Source organism: Mustela erminea, chromosome X (genome assembly GCF_009829155.1).
Source record: "Mustela erminea isolate mMusErm1 chromosome X, mMusErm1.Pri, whole genome shotgun sequence".
Taxonomy (NCBI): domain Eukaryota; kingdom Metazoa; phylum Chordata; class Mammalia; order Carnivora; family Mustelidae; genus Mustela; species Mustela erminea.
This window is the reverse complement of record NC_045635.1, coordinates 47,978,883-48,004,078: the sequence shown is the minus strand read 5'-3', so window position 1 is coordinate 48,004,078 and position 25,196 is coordinate 47,978,883. Positions and strand designations below refer to the sequence as shown.

The 25,196-nt window shown below is 35.8% G+C and overlaps 1 protein-coding gene across 7 annotated transcripts in view; it reads right to left on the bottom strand.

The window, feature by feature from the left end:
• Window positions 1-341: 341 nt before the first annotated feature.
• The window catches only part of RRAGB (Ras related GTP binding B), a 36,924-nt gene continuing 12,069 nt past the window's right edge, over window positions 342-25,196 (bottom strand). For 5 of the 7 annotated variants that reach the window (XM_032330714.1, XM_032330715.1, XM_032330711.1 and 2 more), the window contains 6 exons: window positions 24,026-24,248; window positions 13,338-13,433; window positions 11,050-11,172; window positions 3,260-3,351; window positions 2,080-2,195; window positions 342-861 (listed from right to left, as the gene is read on the bottom strand). In XM_032330714.1, the coding sequence (XP_032186605.1) occupies window positions 764-861; window positions 2,080-2,195; window positions 3,260-3,351; window positions 11,050-11,172; window positions 13,338-13,433; window positions 24,026-24,248 (748 nt within the window). In that variant the 3' untranslated portion in view covers window positions 342-763. The remainder of the gene's footprint in view (window positions 862-2,079; window positions 2,196-3,259; window positions 3,352-11,049; window positions 11,173-13,337; window positions 13,434-24,025; window positions 24,249-25,196) is intronic. The other 2 variants (XM_032330712.1, XM_032330716.1) reach the window with 2 other exon arrangements.

The following is a 25,196-nucleotide window of genomic DNA, read 5'->3' as shown; positions in this document are numbered from 1 at the left end:
AAAAGACTTTTCAACACACCTCAGGTGTACATTACTGCCAAAGCTTCCCCAAATGCCACCAGTCAGCCCATACAATCTAGGTTAATTTTCTTTCAAAATTCCTTCCATATAATTTCCCTCCTCAAAAGCCTTTAATGGTTTCCTATTTCTTATCACATTGTATCTAAAACTCTTCTACCTAACTTTAAGGCTATAATCTACCTCCATCCTTCCTATCCTACTTTATTCTGTAATATTTCCCAACCAGCAGATCCCCTCCCCCTAGGATAACTGTTGATATTCATTTGCTCTTTCTTAGGGAAAATTTGAAGAAACAAGGAAAAGAAAAACAGACACTGAAATCCCTAACTGCAAATGTTTATTTATAGTTGAAGTTAAGTAATATTTTTAATGCATGCTGAGAAAACAGTAATATTCCAAACTTACAGATTATTATTGGATAAGGAAAACAAGATGATGTTGGGAAAGGCTTTGGCATACACAACTATTAGAACCAGTTTATCAGAACACACACTATTAGAATCTTGTTATCAGAACACTTACATATCACATAATTTTATGTCACATCAAGTCCATGAACAGCTCATCTTCTAACTTCTTACTGGCTATTTTAGTAAACAGCATTCAAGGTTAAACATTAAGACTAGAGAGTAAGAAAGAAATACAGAAGTGGTAAGCATCACAGTTCAGAGCCTACATATATGAATACCTTAAGATTAAGAAACAGTATCTCTAAGTTTTTTGAAACAACATTTGGCAATGTTTAGCGCATGAGAAGACACTGCTTTGGTCCATCCACCCTTTCCAGCTTTTCAAAGTGTTTTCTGGCATTGCGGATGTTGATCAGAGTAGCTGCAGAAGCTGAGGGTAGGGATGGAGGAGACAGCCAACAGAATAAGTACAGGTAGCCAAAGCAATGTCTGACTAATAAAAACAAATAGAAAAAAGAGAGCCAAATCTTTCAATGTATGTCACAGAGAACATACAGAAATAGGAAGTCTCAAGTTATCCATGACTTAAGTTTTCTGAATAAGTAGATGATTTGTTTATATACTAAATACTACATTTCCAAAATAAAATTTCAAAATCTTTTGGTTTACTTTTAGAATAAAACCCATTATCTTATGTTGCATTTTAATATTAACCTAAAATAGGAAAAGCAAGTGGATCAGAGATAATTTAAACTTCTGAGAAAATCCTAGATATACTCAACTAATGAATAATTGAACATTATATCAATAACTAATGATATAATTTGGCTAATTGAACTTAAATTAAAAAAAAAAAGAAATACTGCTAGAGCCTTTATTTCAGTGGTTATAATGAATATGGCTACTATGGCATGGAAGTACCAAATACCTCCCTGTATATACGCCAATAACACAGATATGGGACTATCGTACTTAAGAATATACAATGACAAAATCGTTCAATATTTAGTCGTTCAGAACTTAGATTGATTAGTCTTTTAAAAAAATGTTTACTATATGAAGCATAAATCATACATTTGGATTATCTTTTCTTTAAAATCCCTTGATTTAGTTACTAGATTTTTGAAATACCATGAAGAAAAAACAAAATACCCTAGAGTCTAAATTATTTTTAAGCTACAAAATGTAAGTCTATGAAACAAAAAACTATTTACTACTAATACTGAAATAGCTTTTTCATTGTGATAAATATACATAACAAAAAATTACCATTTTAACCATTTCAAGATATACAGGTCAGTGGCATTAAGTATATTCATACTGCTTTGCAACCATCCCCACTACAATTTTTTTTTATTATCTAATAAAGTACTACCTCTAGGTCAATTAAAGAATGTGGCTTTAAGGGCGCTTGGGTAGCTCAGTGGGTTCAGCCTCTGCCTTTGGTGCAGGTCATGATCTCAGGGTCCTGGGATCGAGGACCGCATCAGGCTCTCTGCTCAGCAGGGGGCCTGCTTCCCCACCACCACCACCCTCACCTGCCTCTCTGCCTACTTCTGATCTCTCTCTCTCTAATAAATAAATAAAATCTTTAAAAAAAGGAATGTGGCTTTAAGCCTATGTCTATGTCATTTAAGTTTAAACTTACGAATGGATGGATCAGACATCACGACCATGACATAAGTGTTGGATGTAAAGATGTCAATGAAAGCAGCAAAGTTAGAGTTCCTGACTTCCATGCTCTGAAAAGAAGCAGCTAGTTTGCTATAGGAAAAATGAGAAAAAGAATAATATAAAATAATATCAATATAAAACATTTTTACCTTTTATGTTAAAAATTTCATAGCATTATACCTTGATTCTCCACTTCATTAAGACAGTTAATCACTAACCCCACTTTGTTTTCCAAGGAAACTCTAATGCTGAATTTAGTATGTTCTGGAAAGTAACTTAGAAATAAAGTGGATTAGGACCTGATATTGACTGTAAAATGGGCTTAGAACCAGATCCATGTTAAAATATTATGTCACAAAAGATTTCTCTAATATTTAAGAAGCTTAAGTTGAACCTTTCCTATCACTGTGATTAATAACTATATTTTTGAATGTTAGTTATATTGCAATTCAAGAAATGCTCCCACTTCTTCAAAAACAAATAAGGTAATTATATTTGTATGTCATTTGCTATTTCTTCTCAAAAATGTAGGCATGGTGTGTTTACACACCATTAAGTCTCAGAGAGTGCTAAGGCATAAAAAGAGTAAACTTATACCAGTACTTAGACCTGTTCTTTTTCTGGGCATCAAAGTTTTACCAGGATAAGAAATTTGCTGATTAAATCTTTACTAAATTATACTGTTCCATCATTCTTTCTTCCTATATTCACAATGCTATGATTCAAACTTGATTTTATCAAAGGTGAGACAACATGATCAGGCATTTCTAGAATCTATCCTATACTATTCTTGAATCATTACTTATTTTAATTACTATAGTTTTATAGTAAATCTTATTATTTGGTAGGATAAATTCTTTCTTCTTTTTCAAAACTTTCTTGGACATTTTCTGTTTATTTTTTCCTAAATAGGATTAAGTATCTCAAAGGGTATTCTGCTTATTCTTCAATGCTTCTTCTCTATCAGTTGAGTTTGCATTAAAGGACAATGACTTTTACCTCAGTGAATTGCAGGCTCCCTTAGAGGTTAGCTTTCTTTTCAATTAAATGAACTTTTCTGAATACAGAAGTACAGTCTACTATAGTTATTTGAACCTCTCAAAAATGACAATAATTTCTTTCTAGACATAAATAAATCACACAAGATAGCTTACCTACAGCTCAGCTTAAACTGTTTAATAATGTTGCTGATTTTCTCAAATCTGTGGGCATCACGCTGCTCTTTACACTGATAGTGAGAAATCACCTATGAAAAAGAGCAATGCCTTTAAATATGCAATGTAGTCATATCACCCTCTGCTACTTACTCCTTGAGGCAGACCTCTGCCAGTCTCCTGGTAATTCTGATTTTCAAGGTAGACTTGGCACCTGGCTTACTGTCTCTTCTTTCCCATATTATGCCAATGTTCTGTACAATTTAAATATCCCTATAGATAACCCAAACAGTAGTGTTTCATTATAATTTTATTAGAGAATTAAAGTATTATTTATTTTGGTTCAGTGCTATTCTTCCTCACTTACTTTTAATCATTAAATATTACCTAATGTATTAATTTTAATGAAAGCTGTAACTTATAGTGGCTTTTGGTATTACATTTAAAAATCTTAAGTATGCAGTGAAGAAAGCCCCCATCTGTCCCTACCTCTTTCTTATCAGCACCCTCTCCAAACTCCTGAGTGTCCCATGGGCCTGAAGTATTTACTTTGAAACAGAGTGTTCAAAGCAGGACCATAAAGTATAAGCAAGATTTTTTCCATAGCTGCCTGGATAGGCAGCTAGTAATAATGGAATAAGACTGGCTCCATTTTGTTGGTTTTCAGAATTGAGGGCATGATTAAAAGGAACAGACAGGGCTATTAATATTGCACTGCTACAGGTCTAATTCTTGGATGGACATAGACCAGAGTGAAAACATTTGCCAAGAATGTTTTCATTAATTAAGAATGTTGGAGGTTCACTCATATGTGGAACATAAGCAATAACACAGAGGACCACAGGGGAAGGGAGGGAAATCTGAAAGAGGAGAAATCAGAAAGGAAGACAAACCAGGAGAGACAAAATAGCTGGGAAACAACTGAGGGTTTCAGAGGGGAGGAGGGTCGGGGGGATGGGATAACAGGGTGATGGGTATTAAGGAGGGCAAGTGTTGTGATGAGCACTGGGTGTTATATGCAAATAATGACTCACTGAACACTGTATCAAAAACTAATGATATACTATACAGTGGCTAACTGAACACGAGATATATACATCTATATTTATATTTATATTTATATTTATATTTATATTTATATTTATATACAGATGTATATAAACAAATGAATGTCAGAGGTTCAAAGATGATCAGATACTGTTGTAGTTCCAACCACAAATGATGCTGAATGATGATGCAGCAGCATTATAACCAAGACCTGTGAGGTAGCTTCTAGTAAACCAAAGTCTTTGGGTTCCAAAGGGAACCTTTGGGTTCTAGAGGTTACAAAGCTGCAATTTAAAGGAAATGAGGAAAGGGCACCACCCTTCCAGGACCCTGTGGCTTAATTTGATTCAACCCTGGAAACCTCACCCAGCCTGGACATGGACAGGATTGACAGTGAAAGGTCCTTCCCAGTTCTGTGCATGGTGGTACATGGCTGTTCTTACTCAGTGGAGTAATTTGCGTGGTTAATTCTGATAATGAACAAGACTTTGGCATGTTAACTAGTTACATGACTCCCAAGCTAGGAGCACCCAAAAATATAAACCAGTTAATAACAAACATAAAGGAACTAATCAATAATAATACAATAAGAGTAGGGGACTTTACATCACAGTTACATCAATGGACAGATCATTCAAACAGAAAATCAACAAGGAAACAATGACTTTCAAAGACATAATGGAATAGATGGATTTAATAGATACATTCAGAACATATCATCCCAAAACAGAATACACATTCTTCTCAAGTACACACAGAACAATCTCTAGAAAAGATCACATATTAGCCCATAAAATAAACCTCAATAAATTCAAGATTATTGAAGTCACACCATGCGTATTTTCTGGCCAAAATGCTATGAAATCAGAAGTCAACCACACACACAAAAATCGGAAAGACCACAAATACATGGAGGTTAAATAACATACTACTAAACAATTAATGGTTCAACCAAGAAATCAAAGAAGGAATTTAAAAAGTACATGGAAACAAATGAGAATGAAAACACAATAGTCCAAAACCTCTGGGATGTAGCAAAAACAGTTCTAAGAGGGAAGTTTATAGCATTACAAGACTACCTCAACAAGATAAATCTCAAATAATCAAGCTAACCATATACCTAAAGGAGGTAGAAAAAGAACAATGAACAAAACCTAAACCAGCAGAAGGAAAGAAATAATAAAAATTAGAGCAGAAATAAATGATAAAGACATTTAAAAAACAATAGAACAGATGAATGAAACCAGGAGCTGTTCTTTGAAAAAAGTTAATAAAAGACCAAAATAAATAAAATCATAAATGAGAGAGGGGAAATAACAACCGACCATACGAACATAAGAGAGTATTATTTAAAACTATATGCCAACACCTGGTACCCCACACGGATTGCATGGAGCACAGGGTGTGGTGCAAAAATAATAAATACTGTTATGCTGGAAATAAAAATAAATTAAAAAAAAAAACCTATATGCCAACAAACTGGACAACCTAGAAGAAATGGATAAATTCCTAGGAACATATAAACTACCAACACTGAAACAGGAAGAAATCGAAATCTTGAACAGACTGATAACCAGCAAAGAAACTGAATCAGAAATAAAAAATCTCCCGGGACGCCTGGGTGGCTCAGTTGGTTAAGCAGCTGCCTTCGGCTCAGGTCATGATCCCAGCATCCTGGGATCGAGTCCCACATCGGGCTCCTTGCTCGGCGGGGAGCCTGCTTCTCCCTCTGCCTCTGCCTGCCATTCTGTCTGCCTGTGCTCGCTCTCTCCCCCTCTCTCTCTCTGATAAATAAATAAAATCTTTAAAAAAAAATCTCCCAATAACAAAAGCTTAGGGCCAGGTGGCTTCACAGGTGAATTCCACTAAACATTTAAAGAAGAGTTAATGCTTATTCTCACAGTATTCCGAAAAATAGAAAAGGAAGGAAAACTTCCAAATTCATTCTCGGAGGCCAGAATTACCCGGATACCAAAACCATACAGAGACACCAATAAAAAAGAGAACTACAGGTCAATATCCCTGATGAACATAGATGTAAAAACTACCAATAAAATACAAGCAAACAAAACTCAAAAATACATAAAAAAAAAATCATTCGCCATGATCAAATGGGATTTATTCCTGGGTTACAAAAGTAGTTCAATATTTGCAAATCAGTCAACATGACACATCACATCAGTAAGAGAAAGGTAAGAACTATATGATCATTTCAATAGATGCAGATAAAGCATCTGACAAAATACAACATCCATTCATTATAAAAATCCTCAACAAAAAAAAGGTTTACAGAGAACATACCTCAAAATAATAAAGTCCATACATGAAATACCCACAGTTAACATCATCCTTAATACAGAAAAACTGAGAGCTTTCCCCCTAAAGTCAGGAATAAGACAAGGATGTCCACTCACACCAGTTTTATTCGACATAGCAATGGAAGTCCTAACACAGCAATCATACAGCAAAAAGAAAAAAAAATTATCCAAATTGGTAAGGAAGACATAAACAATTGATTACTGGCAGGGCACATGATACTATATACAGAAAACCTGAAAGACTGCATCAAAAAACTGTTAGAACTGATAAATTCATTATAGTTGCAGGATACAAAATCAATGTACAGAATTCTCTTGCCCATGTATATACCAGTAATGAAACAGCAGAAAGAGAAATTACAAAAGCAACACCACTTACAATTGCAACAAAAATACAAAGATACCTAGGAATAAACCTAACCAAAGAGATGAAAGACCTGTACTCTGAAAATAATGAAACACTGATAAATTGAAAAGGACACAAATAAATGGAAAAACACTGCATGTTCATGGATTGGAAAAGCAAATATTGTTAAAATGTTCGTAATACCCAGAGCAATCTACATATTTAATGAAACCTCTATTAATATACCAATAGACTTTTTCAAAGAACTATAAGAAACAATTTTAATATTTGCACGGAACCATAAAAGATGCCAAATAGACAAAGCAATCTTGAAAAAGAAAAGCAATGCCAGAGGTATGACAATTTTGGACTTCAAGTTATATAATAAAGCTGCGGTGATCAAAACAGTATGGTCATGGCACAAAAACAGAGAGCAATAGGACAGAATAGAAAATCCAGGAATACATCTACAATTATATGGTCAGTTAATCTTTGACAAAGGAGGAAAAAACATAATGGGAAAAAGACAGAATCTTCACCAAATGATGTTGGGAAAACTGGACAGAAACATGTAAAAGAATGACACTGAACCACTTTTGTACACCATACACAAAATGATGAAAGACCTATATGTGAGACCTATAACCATAAAAATGCTAGAAGAGAACACAAGCAGTAACTTTCTTGACATCGGTCACATAATCCTGTTGCTAGATATGTCTCCTGAAGCAAGGGAAACAGAAGTAAAATCAACTACTGGAACTATGTCAAAATTAAAAGCTTCTGCACAATAAAGGAAACAATCAACAAAACTAAAAAGCAACCTATGGAATTGGAGAAGATATCTGCAAATGACATATCTGATAAAGGATTAATACCCCCAAAATATAAAGAACTTATATAACTCAACACCCCAAAAATGAATAATCCACTTAAGAAATGGGCAGAAGACATGAACAAACATTTCTCCAAAGACATAGAGATGGGCAACAGACACATGAAAAGATGCTCGACATCGTTCATCATCAGGAAAATACAAGTCAAAACTACAATAAGAGATCACCTCACACCTGTTAAAATGCATAAAATGAACAACACAAGAAAGAACAGGTGTTGGTGAGAATGTGGAGAAAAAAGAACTTTCTTGCACTGTTGGTGGGAATTCAAACTGGTGCAGCCACTTTGGAAAACAGTATGGAGGTTCCTCAAAAAGTTAAAAATAGAGCTACCTTATGATCCAGGAATCACACTTGTGGGTATTCATCCAATTAATACAAGAACACTAATTTAAAGGGATATACATACCCACCCCTAAATTTATAGCAGTGGTATTTACAATAGCTAAGATATAGAAGCAGCCCCAGTGTCCATCAATTGATGAATAGATAGTAAGATGTCACACACACATACACAATGGAGTATTAGTCATAAAAAGAAAGAAATCTTGCCATTTGCAATGACGTGGATGGAGTTGGAGAGTACCATGCTGAGCAAAATAAGTCAGAGAAAGACAAATATATGATTTTACTCATATGTGGAATTTAAGAAACAAAACACACAAGCAAAGGGAAAAAAACAGGAGTGACAAATCAAGAAATCAAGAAACATACTTTCAATCATAGAGAACAAATTTATGGTTACTACAGGGCAGATGGGTGGGGGGATGGATTCAACAGACGATGGCAATTAAGGAGTGCAATTCATGGTGATGAGCACAGTGTGATATATGGAATTGTTGAATCACTGTATTTTATACCTGAAACTAATATAACATGTATATTAACTGGAGTTAAAATAAACATTTAGAAAATTTTAAGTAAAACAAGCACAAAAAACAATGAAAGTTTTAACTAAAGGTTTCCCACCTCAAAGGATTTACTATTTATACATGAACTTATTCATTATGGACACCCATGTTAGCTAAAAACACTTCCTCTATTTTTTGCGAAAACGTGGATGGAACTAGAGCATATCATGCTTAGCGAAATAAGTCAAGCGGAGAAAGACAACTGTCATATGATCTCCCTGATATGAGGAAGTGGTGATGCAACATGGGGGTTTAAGTGGGTAGGAGAAGAATAAATGAAACAAGATGGGATTGGGAGGGAGACAAACCATAAGTGACTCTTAATCTCACAAAATAAACTGAGGGTTGCTGGGGGGAGGGGGTTGGGAGGAGGGGGGTTGGGAGAAGGGGGGTGGGGTTATGGACATTGGGGAGGGTATGTGCTTTGGTGAGTGCTGTGAAGTGTATAAACCAGGCGATTCACAGACCTGTACCCCTGGGGATAAAAATATATGTTTATAAAAAATTAAAAATTAAAAAATTAAAAAACAAAACAGAAAAACACTTCCTCTAACACTTTCAGATTTTAATAAAACCATGTATTTCTTACAGGCTGAATATTCAGATATACAGTTTCCAGTAGGAAGCAAAAGTGAGTTGCTCACCAGAAGAAAATTCACAGGGCAATTTACTGAAACCATGTGAAACTTTCAAAAGGTAATTTCTAAATCAATGGTGGAACAGGTTCCCCTTGCTTGACTTCAAACCCCTCAGTGAAAATGGTCCATCACAAATAATCTTGGTCTTCAAGAGAAACCAAAGCCACCTGTTACTGAGGAATAGGGAGCTTATACTAGGTTAACCTCTTTGATCACATGTAATGGATAAGGCAAGAGAGTCCTGCTGAAAGGAGGATTCTGCCATGTTGTGTACACCAAGATGATCAGAATAGCTTACCTGTTTGTTGCTTTTTACATTATCAGAAAAAGAAGACACAGGGTAGTATAATTGCAAGCAAGTGACCCCTGCCAATGGGCTCAGGCAGAAAGACACTCTAGTTAGGACTCCTTGTCATAGCTGTACCACTTAGAAGGAAGTATGACTCACAATCATGGCAACAGTTACAAATAATGTTTCCACAAAGGAAGGAGTAAAAATTACAGTTTGCATTCTCTGCCCTCTGCTGTAATAACAACAGAAGGAACCAACATTTAATAGTTTGCTGACTATATGCTAAGTTTTTTTTTATAAAGATTTTTATTTATTTATTTGATAGACAGGAAGAGATCACAAGTAGGTAGAGAGAGAGGGGGAAGCAGGCTCCCCGCCGAGCAGAGAGCTCGATGCGGGGCTCGATCCCAGGACCCTGAGATCATGACCTGAGCCAAAGGCAGAGGCCTAAACCACTGAGCCACCCAGGCGCCCCTATATGCTAAGTTTTGCATTAGGGCTTAACATTACATTGTCCCATTTTAACCCATACAATAAACTTACAGATATGTGATCTCCATTTTATAGAAGGGGAACCAAGCTCGAAATTTAAAAATGTGTTTTAAAAACACCAGACAATCAGCTAATCAATCAATCAATCAATCAAATTCACCAGGCACTGATAGAGCTTAGAAGCATATTATTTACTGTGAGCTGCTCTTAGAGTTATATTTGTTAAACTGATCAGCAATTACTTAAGCAGTGCTTTGTGACATCTCAAATTAGTTTGTTATTATTCTTTAAAATTTTACTTATAAACACAATATTGCATCCCCCTCGTGCCATGTATACAGTAGGCTCCTCAGTTAAGCTGAATTTATGTAAGAAAAATAAAAATACCAAGGTGCCTCTTTTCCCTTCCACCTCTCCATCTGAATTCTTAGTTATGTCACTGAGATAACCATTACATCTCTTCCATGTTAAAAGTCTTCATATCAGTCTTTTGGAGAAAGGAGGGGGATGAGAATTTTATCAAAAGGAAAATACCCCTCATTTTACAATAAAAGTCAATAGGAAATTAGGAATTCTTTAACACAAATGAAGTATTAGCAGAAATAATCTAAACTCTATAGTAAGGCCAGCTTGTAAAAATCTAAATTTTACTAACTACTAAAGAGCTACACACCAAAGGACTTCTTTGAGGTCACCTGCTAACAATACTACTTTGTAATTAAGGTTATACATGCTGACGTAAAGACAAGAGGAGAAAAGGTTTTTCCTGAAAATAGCAACGTGTTGTTCTCTGTTGCTTGACAGAAGAAAGTTAGGCGTGAAGTATATCTGCAGAATAGAAATTTCTCACCAGAAAAGTAGCTCTTTCAAACAAAAGCACTTCATCAGCCTCAATAATTTCAGCAAAATTCCGTAGGTTCATTTCCAGCTGCTGAACATTGGGAATCAGCTGATAAACAATGCTGGACCAAGCCTAACAGAACAGAAGTACAGTGTAATATTACTAACAGGTACCCAGTCCTGGACCTCTGCAAATGAGTAAGTACACTACAACATATGGACAGCAAAATATAGTAATATGAGTCCCAAACAAACATTGGTAACAAATATGATATAACACAAATAAAATGAGAAGATGAAGCTACTATTTGATTTTTATCTTTCAGCTGGAATTTTTTAAAGTTCCAAACATTTGTAAAACTTCTTTCCATTGATAATTTTCAAAAAAATATTAATTTAGTTCCACATTTGCCTTAGGAATAATTGAAAACTCTGATTTACTGGGCCAAATAAAAAGTTTCTAATCCAGCCATTGAACAAATATTTAAGTCCAATAATGCAGACTACTCTAAAGATCAGAACTTAATAATGTTATATTTAACATAAATCTAAGAATCACTTTTGTAAAAATATCAGAGTCACACAGAAAAATGGCCCCTCCCCTCAACATACAAAAGAAATTATAAGAGAAATTAGTAGCATTATCATTTCAAAAGGCTTATTGTCAGCTATATGTTATTGATCCAACTGAATTAAAAATGGTCCAGTGGTGTGCTTCCCTAAAGTAGACTTCATCCAGAGAAATATGACTAACGTAAGGAGTTGGAATTAACCATACCCTCCCTCTATTCTCTTAAGGCTCTTTTATTTGCATTTCCATTGTAGTAATTCCTTCCAATTTGTCTAGTAAGCTGTATAATGTTCTTTTCTCCCCTACTAGAGGGCAGGAACCTGGTCTTAGTCATTCGTGTGTCCAAAAACATCAAGCAGATATGCAATGAGTGCTTGTAGAATAAAACAATATAAAAATTTAAGTCAGCTCTATGCAACATTGATGTAGAAGATAGTAGTGCTATGTCTCTGTTCCAATTAGTTTTATTACTTAAGCATGGGGGTTCAGTTTCAAGTTCCCAGGTCGGTGTTAATGTCACTGCTGAATTTACCTTGGAGAAGGCACCAAAGCTAACCACAGCAGAGACATTGTCACTCACAGCAGTGTTGTGATTAGCCAATTGTCTTTGGTCGTGTTATGTATTGCCATCCTTCACACCGCAGTTGGTTCTTATCAGTGCGTCATGTCCATCCTTATTCACGGTTACCTGTTCTATGGGAATAAGGCTTTGAGAGAAATTCGGCCCAAATTAATCTAGAGCAGTATTTCCTAGACAGGTATCTCAAAATGATCTGTTATTAGAGTGAGGCTGGGTCAACATAATATTGGGAAAAAAAAGAATTAGTTGAAAAAATAAATCAATGGCTATTTTTAAGGTCCATTGATTTTTCTCCTTGGCAAATCAGGTTTTCATGCTTCTCTGGTTGTAGATACTTGTCAGATGCAGTTGATACTGAGGCTGTAGCTACCAATGACAGAGAAGGATGCTTTCCCACTCAGAGTCAGACTTCTCAATGGATACTAGTAGCAGTCTGAAGGAAAGGTCTGACCATGAAAGGATCCCAAAGAAGCCAGTCTTTCAAATCACTAGACCTCATAGGAGAAACAGAGGAAGCAGGATAAGGAGCCTATGTGCTAATAAGGTAATTTCAGTTTTTTCCATAACACAGCTACTGTTGTAACCTCTACAACTACTGCAGGCAGTATGGTATTCATCCCAGCAATGGAAACAATCCTGGTTGAAGAATGCTAATCCCCACTTTGGCATGAAAGTTGAAGCTACCATATTCTAGGTATAAAGTATCTCATTATAAGACTCCCTTCTCCAAACTCTTCCCTAAATATTGCTATTCTAATGCCATCCAAACTGAAGCAGACTAGTTTATATCCTGAAGAGGTACCTCAATATTTGATACAGCTCCAATCAGCATTGAGATCACAACAGATCACAATGGATGATGGTCAGTGAAACCTCTGCTGTCACAAACATCAGTATCAAATTAATCATCATAAAACTGACTAATTCAGTGTGACTTGGTAGATACTGCAACACAATCTTAAGATCAAAACCAAAATCTCTTAAAGTTAAGTTTGATAGTTTTCAAACAATTTATTGTAGATTTTTTTTTTAAAATTCAACACATCTAAATGGATATGACAGAGATTAAAATCTTTTACTTTTGACAATACCCTTTTAACTTTTTCTCATGATCTTAAAATAAGGGAGCTCAGGGAAACATACACACCTTATAAAGAGTTTCATCCCAGATAGATGTTCGGAAACAAGAACATTCCAATGGGCGAGACAAACGCCTTAGATCTTCTTCTCGCTCTTTAAAAATCTGAATTAAAAAGTCCAAATATAGATCAGCATATAACAGGTCTTCTCTTTCACTGCAAAATCTGAGATGTAACTATTTCAGTGTATTTTAAACAGGACCATTTCCTCTTTCCTCAGAGGAATTTTTCAAAAATTTTTCATTACTTCATGAACTAGGATGGCAGAAATCATTTCAGGTCAGGTCTAAAAGTACAACAGCTACTAGAATTCTTCAGGTTTCTGCTGCTTCTGCCAAGTACTCACTGAGAGCACTGTGTTGAGGAAAAAAAATCACCATACAGAGGAATGTTAATAAAATATATCTAACATTCCAAATCACCTAATCTGTGTCATTTTTAGATAGTATTATTGTAAAATAAAATAGTTTTACTTTTGTAGATATTTTTCTCTCACACAAATATATGCATACACTCATACATATTACTTCTGAATGGACTTTTTATTTGGCTATATAGATATAAACCCCCACACACAAATACAAATATCTATCTTACACATATTTATGTACACACACCCAAATACACATTAAAGAATATCTATCTAATATATACAAATATGTATCTACAGATATTTTCCATGACTGGGTGGATTTGTAGTAAGCGTTATGTACACACTGTGACAGCCAATTTTATGTATCAATGTGGTTAGGCCACAGTACCCAGACATCTGGTCAAATACCAGTTTAGATTTTACTGTGAAGTGTTTTTAAGTGAGATTAATATTTATGTCAGTAGACGAAGCAAAGAACATTCCCCTCCATAATGTGGGTTGGCTTTATGCAATTAGTTGAAGGTCTTAAGAGATAAAGACTGCCATCCCACAGGAAGGGGGAATTCTGCCTCCAGTCTGACTTCTGATATGCGATACAACATTAGTCTTTCTTGGATCTCCAGCCTACTAGTCTGCCCTGCAGATTTGGACTTGCCAGTCTCAATAGCTGTGTAAGTCAATTCTTTAAAAATCCATCCATCCATCCATCGATCAATCAATCAGCCAATCCCTTTCTTTACCCCCCCCACACGCACGCACACATTCTTATTGGTTCTGTTTATCTGGAGAACCCACACACATACAGAGGGAAATATCTATCTTGAAATTGAGATTTAAGGAGGCACCCTAGCCACTCTGACTTCAAGATTCGAAAGTTTGAATCTTTAATGAAATGGGGTATACTTTGATTAATTGAGTTTAGAATCCCACAAAGAACATTAATATATTTTTGAGGATATAACATGTAAGCATGTAGGAAACAATAAGTTGATTAACAAATAATGAAAAGTAATTTAAAAAATCCATAAGGACCTCATTTGTTGGAATGTTGTTTTTCTATTGCAAACTGGGCCAGGGAATGAAATCATTTTTAAAGGAAACAGAACAGAAAACAAAACAACAGCAAGAATAATAATAACACAGCCCTCACAATCTGAAAACCCAACCTACATACATAATTTTCTGCTGAATTACAATGGAATTAATACTTAGTGAGAAAAAGAGAGGGAGAAGGAAAAAAGACTACCTACTCAAATGTAATTTTTCAAATACTGAATCCTGCCAAGTCATTTGTGAAGGCCTGTAAGCTTACTCAGAAACACCAAAACATGCCCAAACACTGAAACACTGGAGGCAATACTGCAACTAGTTATAGAAAAAAAGTATTCCTGACCACAGCTGTTACCAAAAAAGTCATTTAAATAAAGGATATCCTTAGATTCCTAGGCTCCAACCCAAAAAGGAACTGAATTCTTCTATATCACCAAAATATTCTAAAACTGCCTTTCTTACCATTATTCTTAGAGGATCTTCTCTTTTAGCTTAGAAAGAGAAAATCCTATTTTATACCATATAAACTAAAGCTGGACTATATTTGTTTCTTGGTTTAAATTTATGTATACTAATCCCCATGCTAGAAAAGAAGGCAAAGATACCACACATTGCAATTAAAAAGGACTTGGCATTGAGCTTAACACAATGTGATTGCACTTCCACTGGTGCATACATGTTTCCTAAGTCAACCCAGTGACAGCTATAATCTTTTTTCATCTCGTCCCTGGTGGGTCTTCTAGCCCGGGCAATAATTGCCTATTCTGAAGAAAAATAAAACAGGGGCAGCAAACATAAAGGTATATAAAGGAGGATATAAATGGGGAAGATGGTGGAATAGGAGGATACTAAGCTCATCTTGTCCCACAAACATACGTATAAAACAGCCACATCAGTGCCACCAACCCAGAAAATGACCCAAAGACTGGCAAAACAGACTTTCTATAGCTAATCATGGAGAGGACACACTGAAAAGGGTAGGGGGGGCAGAGACATGGGGAACCAAACTCTTCAGACAGACTAATCACAAATGAGAGGGACACCACAAGAATAAAGAAGGGAGAGAACTAGACCCCACACTAGGCACCCCAGACCTAGGTGCACTAGATGCACTAGGAAGACAAGTCCCCATAACATTTGGCTTGAAAACAAGCAGGGCTTAATTTCTTTCAGCTTTTATAACCAGGGAACTTAACTTCATGTACTTTAAAATCAGCTGGCTCAGCTCTGTGAGAGTTGGAAGGTAACAGGGAACTAAGTCTTCATCCTCAAAGAGCCAGCATATCAAACATCTCCACGAAGATACGGTATAGAAACAGCAGTGGAAAAGTGCCTAGGGTACACATGAAAGAGATTAATTTACTAATCTCAGAACACATGAAAGAGGGCAAGGGATCTTTAGGAGACTTCTCTAAGAATAAAAGAACTGGTAGGCACCATTTTTCTCTGCATCCCCAGTGTAGATAGCCGGACACTTGCAGAAAATACCACAAACACTCTCTACTTTCCATACTAGCACTATGTACCTCACCACCACAATCTCCTGCAGATCCATCCTATCCAACCTGCTCCATGCAGCAAGAGTCCTTCCAAAGCAGCTCCTGCATGTTTCATCCTGAAGGGAACCTTGGCAGGGGCTAGCGTAATTCCAAAGTTACTCCTGTCTCAGGGAAAAGGGAAGATAACAATAAACACAGCCCCAGCAGCCAAATCTTATAACTGGTAGTGAAAAGAAAGTACCCTGTCAAACAGTACCTCTGTAGCCCCTGCAGGAAACTGGCCTGACTCCTGGGCCTACACACCAACAAAAACCTCTCAGGGGACAAGGCAGGGAGAGCACCCTGCAGTTTGGTATTACTGTAGCTCCTGCAAACAAGCTGAGAGCAGGCGTCTGATCTGACTGCTGAAAGCATCCAATAATGATAAGTCCACAGCAGCCTCAGACTGACCCCTAACAGCACAGGGACCAAATCCTACCAAGTGTGGGCACAACAAGCAAAGTGGGCCATTGTAACATACTGATCTAAAGGCAAATGCAGCTCAAACAGAAGAGTATGGTGCACACAATCCACGTAGGAGCCACTCCTGAAGCACCTGGTTCTGTTAAACAGGGGACATGTGCTACAGGCCACCAAAGGAGCTTTTCTTCATAACGTCTTTACTTCCAACATCAGGAGATAAAAACAATGTTCCTAATACACAGAAACAAACACAGAAAACTAGATAAAATGAGGAGACAGAGGGATATGATCCGAAAGGAAAAAAAAAACAAACAGGACAAAACAACAGCAAAACAGCGAAATGATATGATGATAACCGATATGTGTGATAAAGAACTCAAAGTAATGGTGATAACGATACTCACAGGATTTCAGAAAAGAGTGGAGGATCTCAGTGCAACTCTTACCAAAGAGAAAGAAAAGCAAATAAGAAACGAAGAACTCAATAACCAAAATTAAAAATACACAGGAGGCGATCAACAGCAGATTAGAGGAGGCAGAAGAATGGATCAGAGAGCTGGATGACAGAGTAGTTAATAAAAAGCAACCAAACAAAATAGCAAACAAACAAACAAAAAGAATAAAAAATAAGACTAGGTTAAGGAAACTCAGCAATGTAATCAAGTGTAACAACACTTAGATTACAGGGATTCCAGAAGAGAGAAGGAGGCAGAAAATTTATTTGAAGAAATAACAGCTGAAAAATTCCCTAATCTGGAGAAAGAAATAGATATCCAGATCCTGGAGGCACAGAGAGCACCCAAAAAAACCAACCTGAAGAAGTCCACACCAAGAGACATAAAAATTAAAATGGCAAAAAGTAGTGATAAAGAGAGAATTTTAAAAACAGCATAAGAAAGTTAGACACAAAGGAAATCCCATAAGGTTACCCACTGCATTTTCAGCAGAAGCTTGGCAGACCAGAAGACAGTGGCAGGACATACTCAAAATACTACAAGGAAAAAATCTACAACCACGAATACTTTACCCAGCAAAGCTATTATTTAGAATAGAAAGAAAGACAGAGTTTTCTAAACAAACAAAAGTTAAAGGCTTTCATCACCATTAAACCAGCCTTACAATAAAAGTTAAAGGGAATTCTTTGAGGGGAAAGAAAAGGCCATAATCAGGAGAAAGAAAATTATGAAAGGAAAACATTTCATAGGTAAATAAAAACATAATGAAAGTAGTAGACTAATCACTTACAAAACCAATATGGAGGTTAAACACAAAAGGAGTATAATCAGTTATATCTATAAAAATCAGTCTATGGATTCACAAAATAAAAAGATATAAATTATGACATCATATGCATAAAACATTGTTGGAGGTGTGTAAAAATATAGTACTTTTAGAATGTGCTCAAATTTAAGGGACCATCAACTTAATATAGACTGTTATATGCATCAGATGTTATATATGAGCTTATTGATAAACACAAATCAAAAACCTGTAATAGATAACCAGATAAATGGAGAAAGGAATCCAAGAATATCATTAAGGAAAGCCATCAAACCATAAAGGAAGAGAGCAAGAGAAGAAAAAAAAAACACAGAAAAAGTACAAGAACTGTGAAATAAATAACTAAATGACAGTAAGTCCATATCTATCAATAATTACATTGAATTTAAATGGACTAAATGCTCCAATTAAAAAACACAGGGTGACTGCATGTATAAAAACCAAGACCCATCCATATTCTGCCTACAAGAGACTCATTTCACACCTAAAGACACATGGAGGTTGAACATGAAGAGATGGAAAAACATTTACCATGCATATGGGAGCAAAAACAAAGATGGGATAGCAATGTTTATATAAGACAAAATAGACTTTAAAATAAACACTGTAACAAGCAACAACGAAGCACACTACATGATGATAAAGGGAACAATCCAACAAGAGGATAGAATAATTATAAATATGCATTCAACATGGGAGTACCTAAATAGAGAAACATAAACACAGGGGTAACTGGGTAGTTCAATAGGGTGAGTTTCCAACTCTTGGTTTCAGTTCAGGTCATGATCTCAGGGTTGTAATACTGAGCTCTGTGCTCAGGCTCCACATGGAGCTTGCTTGGGATTCTCTCTCTTCCTCTCCCTCTGCAACCCCCACTAACCTACCCATGCTCTTGCTTCTCTCTTAAAAAAAAGAGAGAAACAAAAGAAACATAAACACATAAACATAAACATAAAGACAAGAATTGAGAGTAATAAAAGTCGGGAACTTTAATACCCCCACTTACATCCATGGATAGATCATCCAGACATAAAATCACCAAAAAACAGTGGACATTGGACCAGATACAACTAAGATACACTCAGAACATTCCATCCCCAAACAGCAGAATACACTCTTTTAAAGTGCACATGGAACATCCTCCAGAATAGATGATATGCCACAAAACAAGTCTCAATAAATCAAAACAGTGTGAGAGTATATCATTCATGTTTTCTGACCTCAGTGGTACAAAACTAGAAATCAATCCCAAGAAAAAAATCTGGAAAGAACCCAAATACATGGAGACTAAATGACATGGTACTAAACAATGAATGGATCAACCAAGAAATAAAAGGAAATAAAAAACTACATGAAGATAAATGAAAACACAATGATCCAAAATATTTGGAATGCAGGAAAAGCTGTTGTAAGAGGGAAGATAATAGCAACAAAGGCCCATTTCAAGAAGGAAAAATCTCTAATAAACAACCAAACTTTACATCTATAGGAACTATAGAAGTGCAGGGTGGTTCAGTTGGCTGAGCATCCAAATCCTGGTTTCAGCTCAGATCGTGATCTCAGGGATAAGGGTCAGACTCTGCACTTAGCACAGAGTCTGCTTGATATTCTTTCCCCTCCTTCCTCTCCCTCTTCTTTCCCTGCTCATACTCTCACTGAAAGAAAGAAATAAAATCTAAAAAAAAAAAAAAAGGAACTAGGAAAAAAATGCTCAAAGGCAATTAGAAAGAAATAATAAAGATCAGAGCAGAAATAAATGAAATAGAGACTAAAAAATGACAGTACAGGTCAATGAAACCAGGAGCGAGTTTTCCGAAAAGCTCAAAAAACTTGATAAAATTTTAGCCAGACTTATCTAGGAAAATAAAGAGGACTCAAATAAAATCACCAACGAAAGAGGAGAAATAACAACCAGAACTACAGAAATACAAAAGATTATAAGACATTATGAGAATTTATGTGCCAAAAGACTGGACAACCTAGAAGAAATGGATAAATTCCAAGAAATATATAACCTCTCAAAACTTAAACAGGAATAAATAGAAAATATGAACAGACCAATTACTGGCAATGCAACTGAATCTGTAATCAATTAAAATCCCAAAAACAACAACAACAAAAAAGTGCAGGGTAAGATGCTTCACAGGTGAATTCTACCAAACATTTAAAGAAGAGTTAATATCTATTCTTCTCAAACTATTAAAAAAAATAGATGAGGAAGGAAAGCTTCCAAATTCATTCTATAAGGTCAGCATTACCCTGATACCAAAATCACTTAAACTACAGAAAAGAAGACTACAGACAAAATCACTGATGAACAGAGGTGCAAAAATCCTCAGCAGAATATTAACAAACTGAATCTAAAAATACATTTTAAAAAATCACTCACTGGGATGCCTGGGTGGGCCAGTCAGTTAAGTGTCTGCCTTTGGCTTGAATCATGATCCCAGGGTCCTGGGATCGAGTCCCACACTGGGCTCCTTGCTCAGTGAGGAGCCTGCTTCTCCCTCTGCCTGTTCCCCCTACTTGTGCTCTCTCTCTGACAAATAAGATCTTAAAAAAAATCATTCACCTGGCTAAAATCAACAAGTCAGGAAATGACAGATGCTGGCGAGGATGCGGAGAAAGGGGAACCCTCCTCCACTGTTGGTGGGAATGCAAGCTGGTGCAGCCACTCTGGAAAACAGCATGGAGATTCCTCAAAATGTTGACAATAGAACTGCCCTATGACCCAGCAATTGCACTACTGGGTATTTACCCTAAAGATACAAATGTAGTGATCCAAAGGGGCACGTGCACCCAAATGTTTATAGCAGCAATGTCCACAATAGCCAAACTATGGAAAGAACCTAGATGTCCATCAACAGATGAATGGATCAAGTAGATGTGGTATATATACACAATGGAATACTATGCAGCCATCAAAAGAAATGAAATCTTGCCATTTGCGACAACATGGATGGAACTAGAGCGTATCATGCTTAGCGAAGTAAGTCAAGCAGAGAAGACAACTATCATATGATCTCCCTGATATGAGAAAGTGGTGATGCAACATGGGGGCTTAAGTGGGTAGAAGAAGAATCAATGAAACAAGATGGAATTGGGAGGGAGAAAAACCATAAGTGACTCTTAATCTCACAAAACAAACTGAGGGTTGCTGGGGGGAAGGGGGTTGGGAGAAGGAGGTGGGATTATGGACATTGGGGAGGGTATGTGCTTTGGTGAGTGCTGTGAAGTGTGTAAACCTGGTGATTCACAGACCTGTACCCCTGGGGATAAAAATGTATGTTTATAAAAAATAAAAAATTTAAAAAAAAATCATTCACCATGATCAAGTGGCATTTGTTTTGTGATTCAAAGGGGATTTAATATTTGCAAATCAATTAATGTGATATATCACATTAGCAAGAGCTTTAAAGAATAAAACCCATATGATCATTTCAACAGGTGCTGTGAGAGCACCTGACAAAGTGCAGTATCAATTCATGATAAAAACTCTCAACAAAGTAGGTTTACAGGGAACATACCTCAACATAATAAAGGCCATACATGAAATAACCAAAGCTAACATTCTCAATGGTGTAAAACAGAGCTTTCCTCTATGATCAGGAACAAGACAAGGATGCCCACTCTGACCACTTTTATTCAACATAGTATTTCAATAGTATTGAAAGTCTTGGCCAGAGCAATCAAACAAGAAAAAGAAATAAAAGGCATCCCTATTAGTAAGGATGAAGTAAAACTCTCAATGCTGATAACAAGATACTATATAGTGAAAACCCAAAAGAATCCACCAAAAACTATTAGAACTGATAAATGAATTCAGTGAAGTTGTAGGATACAAAATTAATATACAGAAATCTATTGCATTTCTATACACTAAAATGAAGTAGAAGGAGAAATTAAGAAAACAATCCCACTTATATTTGTACCAAACAGAATAAACTACATAGGAATAAACTTAGCTAAGGAGATGAAATACCTGTACTCTGAAAACTGTAATACACTGAAGAAGGAAATTGAAGATGACACTAACAAATGGAAAAGATATTCCATGCTCATGGACTGGAAGAACAAATGTAGTTGAAATGTCCATACTACCCAAAGCAATCTACAGATTTAAGCAGTCCTACCAAAACACCAATAGGATTTTTAACAAAACTAGAACAAGTAATCCTAAAATTTATATGGAACCACAGAAAACCCCGAAAAGCCAAAGCAATCTTGAAAAAGAACAAAACTGGCGGTATCAGAATCCCAGATTTCAAGATATACTACACAGCTGTAGTAATCAAAACAGTATGGTACTGGCACAAAAACATACACATAGAACCATGGAACAGAATAGAATAGCACAAATGCACCAGTGTTTATATGACCAATTAATCTACCATAACAGAGGCAAGAATATACAATAGGGAAAAGCCTCTTCAACAAATGTTGTTGAGAAAAGTGGGCAGCAACATGCAAAAGAATTAAACTGGACCACTTTCTTACATGATACACAAAAATGAACTCAAAATGGATTAAAGACCTAAATGTGAGACCTGAAACCATAAAATTCCTAGAAGAAAACATGCAGTAATTTCTTTGACATTTGCCATAGAAACATTTTTCTAGGTTTCTGGAAAAAGAAACAAAAGCAAAATCAAACTACCGATTTTATTTAAATTTTTATCTAAATTTTATTTAAAAATAAAAAGCTTTCACATAGTACAGGAAACCATCAACAAAACAAAAAGGCAATCTACCACATGGGAGAAAATATTTGCAAATGATATATCTAATGAGGGGTTAAAATCCAAAATATATAAAGAACTTGAACAAGTCAAGCCCTCCAAAAAACAAATAATCCAATTTAAGGAATGAGTAGAGGATCTGAATAGACATTTTTCCAAAGAAGACATACAGATGGCCAACACACATAAAAAGATGTTCAACATTACTAATCATAAGGGAAGTGCAAATTAAAACCAGAACACTGTATCACTTTACACCTTTCAGAATGGGTAAGCTAAAAAACCAAGACATAAGTATTGATGAGGATGTGGAGAAAAAGGGACCCTCATGCACCACTGGTAAAATGCAAATTGGTGCAGGCACTGTGGAAATCAGTATGGAAGTTCCTCAAAAATTAAAAATAGAATTACCATAGGATCCAGTAATTCCACTACTGGGTATTTACCCAAAGAAAAGGAAAATATGCATGCAAAACAATATATGGGTCCTATATTGCAGCATTATTTACAACAGCCAAGATATGGAAGCAACTCAAGTGTGCCTCCATAGATGAATAGATAAAGAAGATATGTTTATATATGTATGTTACATACATATACATATATTTTGTATGTATAAGTTATATATATATGTACATACAGTGTAGTATTATACAACCATAAAATGAATGAAATCTTGCTATTTTCTAGAACATGGATCAACCTAGAGAGTATAATGCTAAGTGAAATAAGTTAATCAAGAGAAAGATATATACCATATGACTTCACTCATTTGTGGAACTGTAGAAAGGAAACAAACCAACAAACAGAGAAAAAAAGAGAGACAAACAAGAAAACAGATGCTTAAATACAGAGAGCAAACTCCTGGTTGACAGAGGGGAGTAGGGGGGGAAATAGATGAAATAGATAAAAGGGATTTAGAGAACACTTATCTTGATGAACAGTGAGAAATGTATAGAATTAGTGAATCATTATATTGTACATCTAAAATCTAACACTATATGTTAATTTTACTCAAATAAAAAAATACATAAAGGCTGCTTAATGATATCATATTGACAAATTCCTTACCTAAATCTGAAAATTATTTGCCAAATGGATATTATATTCCCTTTACCATTTTTTGCATAGAAAATTTGCTTATGAGTGTTTTTAAAAACCTGACAGAACTTTGAGCACTAATGCTGAAATTTATTCTTCCTGAAAACAATCATACTATTTACCTATTTCTCTATAAAAGAAGTTTAGAAAGCATGTCAATCATTTCATGCAGCATCCTTTATGCTTCTTACCAGGTCCCGTTGATCCTCCTGTACCAGATCCATTTTGTGTACCAAGCAAAAAACTTTCGCATCTGGAGAATTCTGCAGAATGGCTTCTAAGCATGATTGGTAATAGTGCATGTCTTTTTCCAGTTCACGGCTTTCCACATCAAACACATATATCAGAACCTCCACATTTCGGAAGATGTTATCTCGTTGGCTAGTAAAATAATTTTCCATGAAGGTATCCTGTCTAATAGGAAAAAAAATTTGGTAATAACCAAGTCCTCAGTTTAGTCACTCCTATTTACAATTTATTTTGTGTTGGATTAATCAATGTGAAAGATAATCTTAAGGCTTCAAATTAATAGGCAAGTAAGAGTAAATTGGTACAGTTTCAACTTCTTAGTTGAGCCACACCTGCCCCACCCTTTGCTCCACCCTTTGCCCCTCTCCTTGTATTCCAAATACACTATGACCTTCCCTCAGTTCCACTGGGCTGTGATGTATCCACCAAGAAGCATTTACACATGCTATTTAATCTGTTTTACATACTATTCCCCTATTTCTACATCTAATTAACTCCTACTTGTCCCTTTAGATTTCAAATCAATCCATATTTCCTCACAGAAACCATTCCTGACCTCCCTGTCTTGAGCAAATCCAGTCACCTTAGGCCCTAATAAAATTACATTGTTTTATTTTTAGCACTTAACCACAAGCCTGGTATTACATGTGTTTGTGTATGTTTTTAATTAATGGAATTCACTTCCCTAGAGTATAAGTTCCATGAAGGCAAGGACCATGTCTGTTATTGTCCACCACTCTTTCCCAGCTTTAAGCAAAGAGCTTTCCATAGGGGTGGTGCTCAGGGGGCACCTGGGTGGCTCAGTGGGTTAACCATAGGGGTGGTGCTCAGTGTATATTTCTTGAATGAATAACTAACTAGTCAAATACTCTAAATTCTATGAAAATGACTGCAAGATAGCTTTTTAGCAGCTTTCTTCTTTGATCCTTAGGCTGTGTATGCATCCCAGTTCTCAATTACCAAGCACCCAGCAAAAAACAGTAGTTTCGTTTGAATTTAAGAAACAAAACAAATGAGCAAAGGGGAAAAAGAGAGAGATACAGAGAGACAAACCAAGAAATAGACCCGTAACTATTGGGAACAAACTAATGGAGGAGGGGTTGGGTGATACAG